Source organism: Phaseolus vulgaris, chromosome 4 (genome assembly GCF_051622355.1).
Source record: "Phaseolus vulgaris cultivar YP4 chromosome 4, ASM5162235v1, whole genome shotgun sequence".
In the NCBI taxonomy this organism is placed as follows: domain Eukaryota; kingdom Viridiplantae; phylum Streptophyta; class Magnoliopsida; order Fabales; family Fabaceae; genus Phaseolus; species Phaseolus vulgaris.
In genome coordinates, this window is record NC_143501.1 from 11,303,052 (window position 1) to 11,315,452 (window position 12,401).

The 12,401-nt window shown below is 34.1% G+C and overlaps 1 protein-coding gene across 1 annotated transcript in view; it reads left to right on the plus strand.

Annotated features, from left to right (window-relative positions):
• Positions 1-12,401, plus strand: part of LOC137836424 (uridine kinase-like protein 5) — a 30,405-nt gene that overhangs the window by 9,552 nt on the left and 8,452 nt on the right. The window contains exon 11 of the mRNA XM_068645143.2: positions 2,842-2,914. Within this exon, the coding sequence (XP_068501244.2) occupies positions 2,842-2,914 (73 nt within the window). The remainder of the gene's footprint in view (positions 1-2,841; positions 2,915-12,401) is intronic.

Consider the following 12,401-nt stretch of genomic DNA (forward strand, 5'->3'; position numbering starts at 1 on the left):
AAATCAACAGGAAATGTGTTAAGGCTCAATTGTAATGCTACCCGCTTGCAAATAGATGAACATGAGAGCTCATTTCCATTTTCTATTAGGACATGAAAATTTTGAGTTGGGGAAACTTGAAGGCCTAAGAGTTTGGTTATGCGATCTTGGATGAAATTGTGGATTCTCCCACTGTCCACTGGGATCGCAACTGAAGAACCATTGACAAGGCCCAAAACCTTGAGGGTCCGAGGAATTAATTGTTGAACATGGGCTTTGATGTCTCCAAATCCAAGTTGATTGCTTGAAGACTCTGCTGCTTGTTGTGTGTGTGTGTGTTTTGTGTGGTTTGAATTTGTTAATCCACTTATAGTTATGATCCAAGGTTGCTTGATTCAAGTTCTTTTGAAAAATAAAATGTTTTCTAAAGAAAGTGGAAAATTAACCTGTTGAAATTTCGATTCAAACGATTGTTTTACACTTAGAGTATTTTGAAAAGAATTTGGAAAAGCTTGAATTTGTTTGACTTTGTTGTTAAACCAATTCAATTGGTTGTTTCGTATTTTCAATCGATTATTTTTTCTGAAAACCTTAACAGAATTCTGTTAAGTGGCTTTAATTTGCTATAAATGATTTAAACAGATTTTGGCTGCTATACTAAATCCTTTAACCAACTGATTGGAGTTTAAATAAGTTCTTTTACGCTCCTGGTCACAATTCAACTAAGTGAGATTATTCAAATTAGTTTTCCAAGATATCAAAAAGCTTTGGATCATTCTTAAGAGTGGAATAGGACTATGCTGTATTGATTGTACTTTAATCTTTGAGTGTACTCCATTCCTTTCTTTCTTGACTATTGTAATTCGGTATGAATTGGTGTTGTGCAGTTTTAGAGGTTGTTCTGAAAACTGTGGTGTATTTTCCAAAGGTGGTGTGGATTCTTGAATGGTTTAAGATTGCCACTTTGGTGTGGTTTGTGTAGTCCATGTTTTTGATTTCATAATGAATACTCAGTGGTGAGCTGATGACTGGATGTAGCTCTTGGTTATGAGTGAACCAATATAAATTTCATGTGTGAATCATTCTATCCCTTCACTCTTTAAATCTGTTTTTGCTTGATTTTAAAACTGCTGATATAAACAACCGATTGTTTCGTAAAAACAACTGGTTGATTTTCTAAAATTACACTAAAAACAGTTTTGAAATTGGTTGAACTGATTTTTATTTCATTAATTTCTCATTGGCTATCAATTTACCTTCAATATTTGTGAAAATCTTTTATAAACAATTCACTCCCCCTCTTGTTTAAAGCCTACAATTCTAACATTAATTGGCCCATCAATCCATGCATACTTTGGGTCGAGTTTATATCCGACAGGTCGGTCGAACCGGGTTCATTAGGAATCGGGTCCTCTATATGAAGTAGGTTGTTCAAATCAATCCCATTCATTTTAGAGTCATTGGGTTCCAATATCAACAGCATAAACTCTCGCTTGTATTTGTGACCAAGCCGATAAAATTCATCACAATAGTAGCACAAGTTTTTTTCACGGCGGCTTTGAAGCATGGCAATGGACAATCATTTGATGGCAAGCAGATTAAGGTTCGATTTGCGTTTTTTAGAAGAAGAGTCCATAATTTTTGTTGGGACAAAAAGTATTAACAAACGTTGGGATTTTAGCAATGGAGGAAGAAAGACAAACAAAACGATTTGTGGTTGAAGCTTCTACAAACTTTTCTTCTTGTAATTTTGCTAAGCTTACGGCTTGGGATAACGATATCGTTTGAAAGGCCTGCACCTCTTTTCGAATTTCCGACTTAAAACTTGAAATAAAGCAACCAAAGAAAAAGGGAAGAGGCAGTCCCATGATGTGATTTGCTAACGATTCAACTGACTTTGGTATTCTTAAACGATTGAGGTTTGGTAGGGTTTGTACATGACTTCTTTTGGGTCTTCATAATATTACGGCGCGAAACGAACCCTAAGGCATGCAAGAAATTTTGCCAAATTGAGATTAGGTTGTTGTCATGCATCCACTGGAACCAAGCGAGGGTTGCTCTTTCCATGCAAAAAGAAGCCAATTGAAGCCTTTGGTCCTCTGGAGTTCGGTGGTAGTCAAAGAACTACTTGATTTTGAAAATCCATGCTAATGGTCCAGATCCATCAAAATAGGGCATATCCAGTTTCAAAGAGGTTTGAGTAAAAGATTAAAAGGTGGAATCGTTAGTTGCGATCTCTCGGGCTCCAATTTGAAGTGCCATTTGGGTTTCCAAATTGGTTATGCAAGTAATCATTGCTTCCTCGAAGGTTTTCTTGCTTTCTAATAATTGCATAATGGAATCTATTTTTTAATCACTTTTTGACACATGCATGGTGCCTCCTTGAGTTCGTCTCTCAACGAGAGCACCAAAATTCAATGCTTATATTGCAGGTTAGACTTCCTCCAAAGATAATAAAAGGATTTAATAATTCTCTACTATTAATTTTATTAAAGGTTCTCATACATATAGCAAAATAGAGTAAACATTCCAAAAGGACATGTCTAAAAAAAAAACAAACCTATGAGAGACCCTAACAACTACAGAAAATATTATATTTTCCTCTTTTCTAATTGAGATTCTCAACCATTACTTTATTTTTCCTTTAACAATGCATGCATAGTCATCAAAATATTTAGGCTTGGTGTTATGTGTTTTGGACTTGCTCCTTGCTATTAGGTTGCTCATTTGTGCTTCATCATGATTTTCTACTACCTCCTCTTGGGCCATAACATCAATTGTCCTTTTATAGACACATTATAACATATAAAATTCTTATACATCTAATGATATTCATTTTTTTCTTAACACAATATGATGCAGTTAATGTATGAGAAGCTACCAAAAGACATTGCAAGTCGTCATGTGTTGTTACTCGATCCAGTTCTGGCAACAGGTTTTACACTATACACTTTTTACTTTTCTATAATTGGAAAGCACAGTTTAAAAATAACTCACTTACTTTGTGCACATGGTTTGGCATGTTCTTCAAATGTCACACTTAATTTAATTCATTCCTTTCTGATAAAAAACAATTATCAGAAAAATATTTGCCTAAGATATTTTACTAACACAATATTCCTAACTAAATGTTTTCACATTTCTTTCTTTTTAAAAATTATTATACATTATGTATATGAACTAAATAATACTTAATTGTTTTTCCTTTTAAAAATTGAGTAAAATTTTAATTAAAAACTATTTTAATCTTCTTAAATATAACACTTTCCATTTTTTTGTCTCTTCAATTTTTTTTTCTGTCCACCTTTATGGCATTTCCTTTTTCTATCTTCTTTAATTTTTCTTAGTTGCTCTCTCTATTTTATGATATTTCCTTTTTCTATTTCAATACTCTGTATTAGAAAAAGTTGTAATGGTATATTAAAAAAATGTATGATGTATATTTTGTGTATCATATCATTAAATAATAATATTATCAATTGTCCCATAATTAAGTGATGTTATTATATATTATCATATTATGCCATTAGGCCCTAAAAATACAAAAGTAATATAAAATTGAAACACAATATATAATAATTAAAACAATAATATGATATATTTTAAAGGAAAGATTTAAACATTAAATTAAATATTTAACTTCATACATTTAGTCCATGATTGTGGAAATTTCTACTAACTTATCATATTGTTGAAATCTACTAACTTAATAATTTTATCAATGAATGTTAAAACTAAGCAAGATACAATCTTATAGTCAACATAATATATCCATAAGAACGTATGCTCTTTATGAAGACTTGAGACAATCAACGTAAGAAATTGTATTAGATCAAGACACAATGGCCAATATGCCTTATCTATATAGGAAACAAATTTGTTTTTGAATTCATAAAATTGTCTAAAAGTTATCAGAAGTTTGGATGTGTTGATATTCTAAGTAGTTTGGATGTTGGAAGAAGGATTGTCGAAGATTAGGGAAACAAGATCAGTTAGCAACTATAGTTTAGAAGGTGAAGTCGCCTAATGATGATTTGGTGTTGATAGTTATCTCACGAGAACATTCATATGATAAGTGAGAGCTAAATTTTGCGTGTTCCTTTGATATGTCTCCTAAGATAGACTTGTTGTGCATGTTTGATGAGTTGACAATGGAAACAATTTGACAAAAAAAAATTATGCTTCTTACAAGGTGATTAGTATAGGCTCTTTACGAATAAAGATTCATGATGTCATAGTTTGTACATTGACCAAAGTCATATATGATCTAGAGCTAAAAAAATAATCTTATATCATTAGTGTTTCGGATATGAAGGGATTTTGATGTGGTGTGAAGGGTAGAGTCATGCAAATCAAAGGAAGGAGTAGTGTTTTAGGAGTGCAAGGACCTAAGGAAGGGAATTTACATTTGCTTTGAGGATTATTTGTGGTCACCTTTAAAACTAAATATCTCCCAATGTTGTTTTATGTTTCAACTACTAGTGTAGTTTGACATATGCTATTTTAGAGTGCATCAATTGTATCATGACATATATTAGGTGGACCAAGTCAAAATTGAATCATGATATTTGTGTCACTAGGCTATTATATAGAAAGAGTTGTGCTTTGACTATTATCTATAGTATTTATCCTAGTGGTAAGCATTAGGTACAAAAATTAGTATTCAAGTTGAGGTTACAAGTTTGATTCCAAGTAGGCCAATTGTTGAGGGAAAAATGTTTACAGGTTGCATCAATTATCCTATGGTTGCAAAAAGTTTGATTATTGATTGAACAATTGTTGAGTAGGAGATTGTTGCAAGGTTCGTCAGTTGTCTTGTAACATAAGCCAGATGAGCCAAGTCACAATTGAATTGTAATACTTGGACAAATACACTATTAAGTAAAAAGGGTTGTATCCTAACTATCTATAATTTTTGGCCTAGTGGTAAGCACTTAATCTAACATATGTGTTTATGACACATGTCTAACAGAGGGATGCATATCTTGTCGAAATAGAGATTGTTTGGAAACTAAAAGTTGGAGACTTTACCATTTTTGTGACATTGTATATTTAAGAAGTAGTATAAACAAAGTTTTCCTACATGTTGCACAAGACGAAGGCACGTATGACTATGTAATTGTGAATTTCTAGCAGCCATTAAAAGTTCCATAAAAAATTTATCAAGGTTCATATAAGTATTCATAATAAGGATTAAATTAGAGGCCTTTAATAATTTTAAGTATTTGACGCTTCTAATGATTAAATGAATCCAAAAATGGTTAAACATCGAAGGACGAACACATAAATTTGGAATTCTACTACAAGGATTTCAATGACTTCCATAAAGATAAAGGCATTTTGAGATATTTAACTATTTTCATATTCCACACAAAAATGGAGTCACGAAAATGATGTACATAACCTTGTTAGGGAGGACAAAGTATATTGTCTCACTCAGATTTGAACAAATGCTATTAAGATGAATTTCTGAGCACAATGTATTTTCAGGTGAATTATTTTCCATCTACTACCGTAGAGCTCAAGACTCAAGTTGAGGTATGGTAAGGAAAGTCGGTGGATTACTCAATGTTTAATGTATTTGGATGGCCTTCTTACTATCATGTAGATGATGGTAAGTTTGAGCCCAAGTCTAGGAAAGGGGTGTTTGTTAGCTATGGAGTAGGAATGAAAGGTTTTAGAGCTTGGTAACGTTCTTAGGAAAGGGTATTATCAGTAAAGATGTTTTTTTTTTTTATGTATTCTATGTTATGAGGTGTAAATCCAATAAGGAATTGGTAGATGTGGCTATAATTTTGGAGGGAGTGCAAGAACATGTGGAGTTCTCTTTGAAGGAATCATTTGATCTACATGTGGTATCTAAAGACAAGTCACCTAACCGTCTAATGGCAATGCAAAATGAATTCGAGATAATAAAATATTTATTTCAAGATTTCAAAGACAAAGATGTTAGCCTAAGAGATATGAATTTGATGGTACCCTTGTCTATGCACTAGTTGTGATGAAGGAGGTTGAGTCATCTAAACCAACTACATTTCATGAGGCAATTGTTTATGTTGAGGATGACAATTGGATTTTGATCATGCATAAAGAGATGTAGTTGTTGCAAAAAACATGAGACTTGGGAGTTGGTAAGATAACATCAAGGTAAGAGCATTATTGGTTACATGTGGATCTTCGTGAAAAAGATCTTAAGAGTGATTAAAGGTCGTATGATGAATGAAGTACTTGCTTTTAGGCATGACATTAGAATATTTAGTGGAACAACTATGTTAGAATCTAATGGAAGAGTGTGTGGTAATTCTCCTATTGAGAATAATGTCTGATAGTAGTACATTTGTTGAAGCATTTACATTAGGAAAAAGTACTAACAATAAAGCATTTGATATCATGTCTACATCAACTTTTATCTTATTTGAAGCTCGTTTCATAGCTATGGGCTAAAATCAAAAGGAAGGTGTTGATTGTAATGCAATATTATATTTGGTTTCTAAGAACATGTCTATCAAGGTCTTGCTTACTTTAGCAAGTGAAGATATGGAGCTTGAATAGTTGGACGTGAAGATGACTTTCCTCTATGGCCACTCGGAGGAGAAATTATTTATATGTTAACCGGAAGGCTTTGAGGTACAAGGTAAAGAGGATTATGTATGAAAACTAATAAGATTGTTCTATGAATTCAAAAATCATAGGCAATAGTGTAAGAGGTTTAATTAGTTTGTTGTCTCTTAAGGGTAAAATAGAAGTCCCTATGATCCATGTGTCTATAATTGTGGGTTTTTCTACCTATGTTGCGAGTATATGATATGTTGATTGCATCTCAAATTGGGGTAGGGATTAGAAGGTTGAAGTTCATACTAGGTGGTGAATTTGAGATGCAGGATATGGTTGCAGCAGATGCTATTTTGAGAATGAAGATCAAGAGGGGCGAGTTCAAAAGAAGCTCTTTTTTTTTTGTCAAATAAATCACATCGAAAAGATGTTGAAAAGTTTTTGGATGAAACGATCAAAATTTGCAAGCACACATTTTACAAAGTCTTTATATATTTCAAAGATTAATACCGTTAAAATTGATGAGAAGAAGGAATACATGTCATGTGTTCCTTATGTTAGTGCAGTGGAGAGTTTTATGTATACGATTGTATACATTAGATCATACATTTCCCAAGTTGTTAGTTTGGTGAGTATGTGAGAAATTGGGAATGAGCATTGTCAAGTCATGATGTTGATCCTGATATACCTCAAAGGGAAATGAGGACATTAAAATTCTCTTTAAGGGTGATTCACAATGTAACTTTAGAAAGACTCTCTGACTTTGATTTTGTCGTGGACTTGGACACTAAATGGTCCATTACAGGCTATACTTTCATGATTTTGCCGAGTCTTTATTTAGCTGGAAAACTTGAAAAGAATCAAACCATTTTGAATACTTTAATTTGTTAGAATATGTGGCCTTAAACGAGAGGGGAAGTGAATTGTTTAAAGGGGGTTTTGAAAACTTTTTCAGCTAGAACAAAATCCTTTGTATGAAACTCAATCAGAAATTCAGGTAGCCAAGATATAAAGCACAAAATAGCAAAGCACCGGAAAAACAATCAGTTGTTTCTTCGAAACAATCGGTTGTTTCTACCAGCAAAGCAATAACAACTGAATTTAAATGAGTTTAAGGGAAGAAAGAGATAGACAAACAATTTATACTGGTTCACTCTTAAACCAAGAGCTACATCCAGTCCCCAGAAGCCACTGGGCAATCCATTAAGCAATCAATACAGATTACACACAAAACCACCAAAGAAATGACCTTGAACCCTTCAAGAAACACACTTCCTTTGGCACAACACACACCAAGAATGTTGATCTTGACAACCTCAAGAGCACACAACACTCCTTGGCTACAACACCAGGAATTACAAAGAATTCAGAACGAATTACACTTGTTTACAGAATAATCTGAAATCAATACAAATGTAATCCTATTCTACTCTCTCTTGAGAAAACCAAAGCTGAAAAGTGAATGTTCAAAACTTGAAAGCAATCTTTCACAACTGAAAAACTCAAATATGTTTTTCTTGTTTGTTATAAAACATAAACAAACTATTTATAGCTTTCAAAGATTGTTCAAACCATTTAATACAGGAGCGTATTCAGTTGAAAATCATTTAAAGCACACTCAACTAACAAAACAGAATTATGTTAGGATTTTCAAACAAACAATCGATTGTTTTGGTTTGACAGCAAGTCAACCAACCAAAGCAGTTTTCTACCTTTTCAAAAACACTTTGATCTTAAAAGATTTTAAAAACACTTTAGCTTTAGATTCAACAAAGAGTGGATTACACAAATAAACTACCCAAATCCTATCCTAAATACAGTAGCAACTCCAGCCTTGCATCAAACACTTGGATTTGAATTCTTCAAAGCCTTTGATCACTCTTGATCAACATAATCAACATGGTTCTTAAGGTTAAATTAAACCTTATGAAAAAAATGTAGAAAGTCAACAAGGACTTTTAGAAATCATCTAAGGAGAAGAAATTTGGTACAGATAAAATCATACAAAGCTCATAGTCTTCATAAAGGTTGTAGGACAAATCATTAATAGTTATATATTGAATTTTGTAATTCTTACCTAACAACTTGGAAAGATAAACCTAATGTTTTAGGGTCTAGATAATCTAAGGCATCAAATCTTTCATACTTTTGTAATTTGTGAGGATAATAAAATGTTGAGTCAAGAGATAGAATTCACATTTCTTAACTTCGTAGTGATGGTGTGGAGTTCTCAAATATATGTGGAAGCTTGAAGGAGAAAAGAAGAAGCATTTCTTACTTAAATAAGCTATAAGATAGCCTTTGAGCATAACAAAACTCCCATGTCTAGTTTAAATGCATTTTTTTCCTAAATAAATGGCAATGAGATATTTGGAAGAGCCAGAGCAAGGACCTCATGTCATTGTCCTTTTAATTGAATAAAAGCATTTTGACCTTCCAAGGTCTAATGAAAATTATCAACATTAGAAGTTCATTGTGAAGGTCTGTAGCGGAAGCATACATGTAATAGAGTATAGTGCACAAAAGTATGTGAAGGTCTATAATGATGAGGGGATGGGAACCATAACTTGAATTTTGGAGGGTTTAACATCCTATACAAAATACAAATTGCCTTAAGTTTAAGGCCATGGAACCTCCAAAATAAAAACAAATAAATTTACAATTCACTTGCCACCTTATTCAATACTTTGTACTTATGTAGCATAAACACTGACACAGACACTGATACGACACGAATACGGACACAAAGATACGTATAATATCTAAAATGTAGGACACAGAGACACAGATCTATATATTATATAATTATGAATTATATAAATTGACAATAAAGATTTATGTGCACAAGTATATTTCAGGTTTTTTTGGTAGCAGAAAAATGTTTCTCATGGCTAGTTCAAAAGGATGTGTTCCTTATTTTTATAATCATAATAAAAATTTATACAATATATTTGAGTTTTTAGAAAATTAATGTATTTCTCCTTTTTAAAACTGTGTTAGAACCATGGTAGAATTGTTAGAACTGTGTTTGAATTGGACAGTACACCGATACGAGTCGTACGAATATCAATATCCGATACGTGTGTCCGACACGGACACACCATCTAAGAGGCGTGTCCGAGCCTCATAGCTCTGTACTCACTACATCAATGGTAACACATAAAAGCACGAATACAATAATATAATGGTGCAATGATGCAATGAAAAAAAATGTCTATATGATAGTAACAAAATAAAGAAATAAATTAGAATAAAAAATGTTTATTATATTTTGAATGGGCTTTACAATTTTCTTTTTGGTGTTTTGTTCCGCACCCGATCAAAGTTTTTCCTGCACCTCCAGAAATAATCAAATGTCTTATCTAATTCGTCTTCATTCTGAAAAGTTTTTTCTAGAACATATACTTTGGAAAAGTATTCCGAAAAATATATTCCAAAACATTATTTTTTATCAGCAATGAATTAATAGAATAAAAATGAGACACTTTAGGGTGTCTCAACCCTTATGCATAAGAACGCTCCTAGTTTAAGCATACAACAGGCAAAGCATAGTTCAGTGCCCCACCACTAACTTAGAAGCTTAAACAAGAAAAGAAAAAGAACCTAGATCCAAAACCTGGTTCTGCAGAAAACCAGCAAAGTCCCAAACCTAAATGCAAGATGGCTGGAAAAAGAAGGTAACAACTTCCCTCCCTGCCCAAAACTCTACCTATACCTTTCATAGGCTAACGAGGGGGTGATATAAGGTCATGCTATCTATGAAAAAAGCAAAACCAAACCAGTAGAAAATTGAAAGAGGAGCTACTCCTACTAAGAACAGAGATCTATACCATGTTCAGCCTAAAACAAACCCATCACTTACTACACAAACGAGTGTCTATCCTCCCACAGAACGCCTCAACAAGGGATCACAGCTGCAACCTCTACTAAGAACCTCTGACATGGTTGCAGCACAACTCCACTGAAAACCATACAACCCTGCGCTCAAGAAAACAAAGTGTGCCAAAACCAGGCCAGCAACCCAGCAACCACTTTAACGTTTCCTCCCCTGCATCAACAAAGACAACTGCTATATAAGTTGGATCTTGACATCCCAACATCACACACTTATAGGCAGGTCTGCAGATATGAGAATCTCCACATGAGCTCCAGCTGGTTTAAACTTACTCAACCGTAACCAGAAACAATGTACATGCCTGACTCTTTCGCTTTTTCACTACACCAAACCCGTTTGGCTCAGCCAAGCAGGACATGAAGAGCACGAATTGAGTGAGTAACCTGCATAACCACTTGTTCTGCTTCCAATAATTAGCATCACTCAAACTTACTGACATCAATTACTCTAGCAACTTCCTCCTCCCTCCTCTATGCTTTAATTCCTTCTAGGCCCCCTTACTTGTAGCCTGAGGCTAACTCAAAATCCCTAAGGATAGCCTTTAGGGTTGCCACATTATTAAAGAAGTCCTCACATAAAAACAGTGTGTCATCTGCGAATTGGAGAATGCATATCTCAATCTCTTTTCTACCGAACTTAAGACCAAAGATGATATTAGCCTTTATAGCTTGCCTTACAATCCCGGCCAAACCTTCAGCTACTACTAGAAAGAGGAAAGGAGCTAATGGGTCTTCCTACCTCAACCCTCTTTTTGGTTTGAATTCCTTCGTCGAACTCCCATTTACAAGCACTGAGACATTGGCACTTTCCAAACAGCCTCGGATCCATATAATCCATTTACTGTGGAAGCCCAGCTTATGTAACATGTCATAGAGAAACTCCCATCTGATCGAGTCGTAGGCCTTTTAAAAATCCACCTTAGGGCACAAACCACTTTTCCCACCCCTTCTTAGATCCTCTACCACTTCATTAGCCATAAGCACACTGTCAAGAATCCCTCTATCCTTCAAGAATTCCATTGACACTCGTCAATAATCTTGGGCAGTACATTCTTTATCCTTCCAGCCAACACCTTGGAGATAATTTTGTATATGGCTCATACTAAGGAAATGGGTCTATACTGATCAAGGTGAACATGGTTCCTAACTTTAGGTACTAATGCTATGAATGACGCATTGCAACCCTTCGGTATACAGCCTGTTTAATGAAAAAGGCCCATCATTGCCACAAACTCATCCTTTAAGAACTCCCAGCTATTCTTTAGGAAGTTGAAATTGAACCCATCGGGTCCGGGACTTTTTAAACCTTCACATTGCCACACCGCATCCCTAATTTCTTTTTTAGTGAACCCATCTAGCAAACTCAAGTTATCATCCAGTGATAATGACTTGAACTCAACCGCATCCAACCTTACACCTAGATCTTTTGTCGCTTTAAATCTGCTATCAAACAACTTCTTCGCTTCTAGACGTAATGTACTAGGTTCCTCACACCACAAGCCCCCAACCTTAACACCCTTAACTTCCTTCCTATTTCTTCTCCATCTCAAGGAAGAGTGGAAGAATTTCGTGCAGGTGTCCCCATTCTTGAACCAGCTTACTCTGGCCTTTTGGCGAAAAAGAGATTCGAGCTTTTTATCAGTTTCCTTCAAGCAACTTACCAAATCAAGCCTTTTCAATCTCTCACTTTCCATTAAGACACCATTGCAATCTTGACGATCTAGATCTTCAATATCCTGCAAGATCCTCTTCTTAGTGGTTTCAACATTATATACGTTCTGGAAAACTTACTCAAAAAATTCTTTTCTATAAAATGTTTTCCAGAAATATATTTGTTGAATTTTGTAATGTATATTTAAAAAACTTCTGGAAAAGATAATTTGGAAGTTATTTAAAATAAGGATAAAATAATGTTTTAAAAATTGATGGATGCAGAAAGAATTTTGATAAGGTACGAGAAGAAACACCCTTTTCCT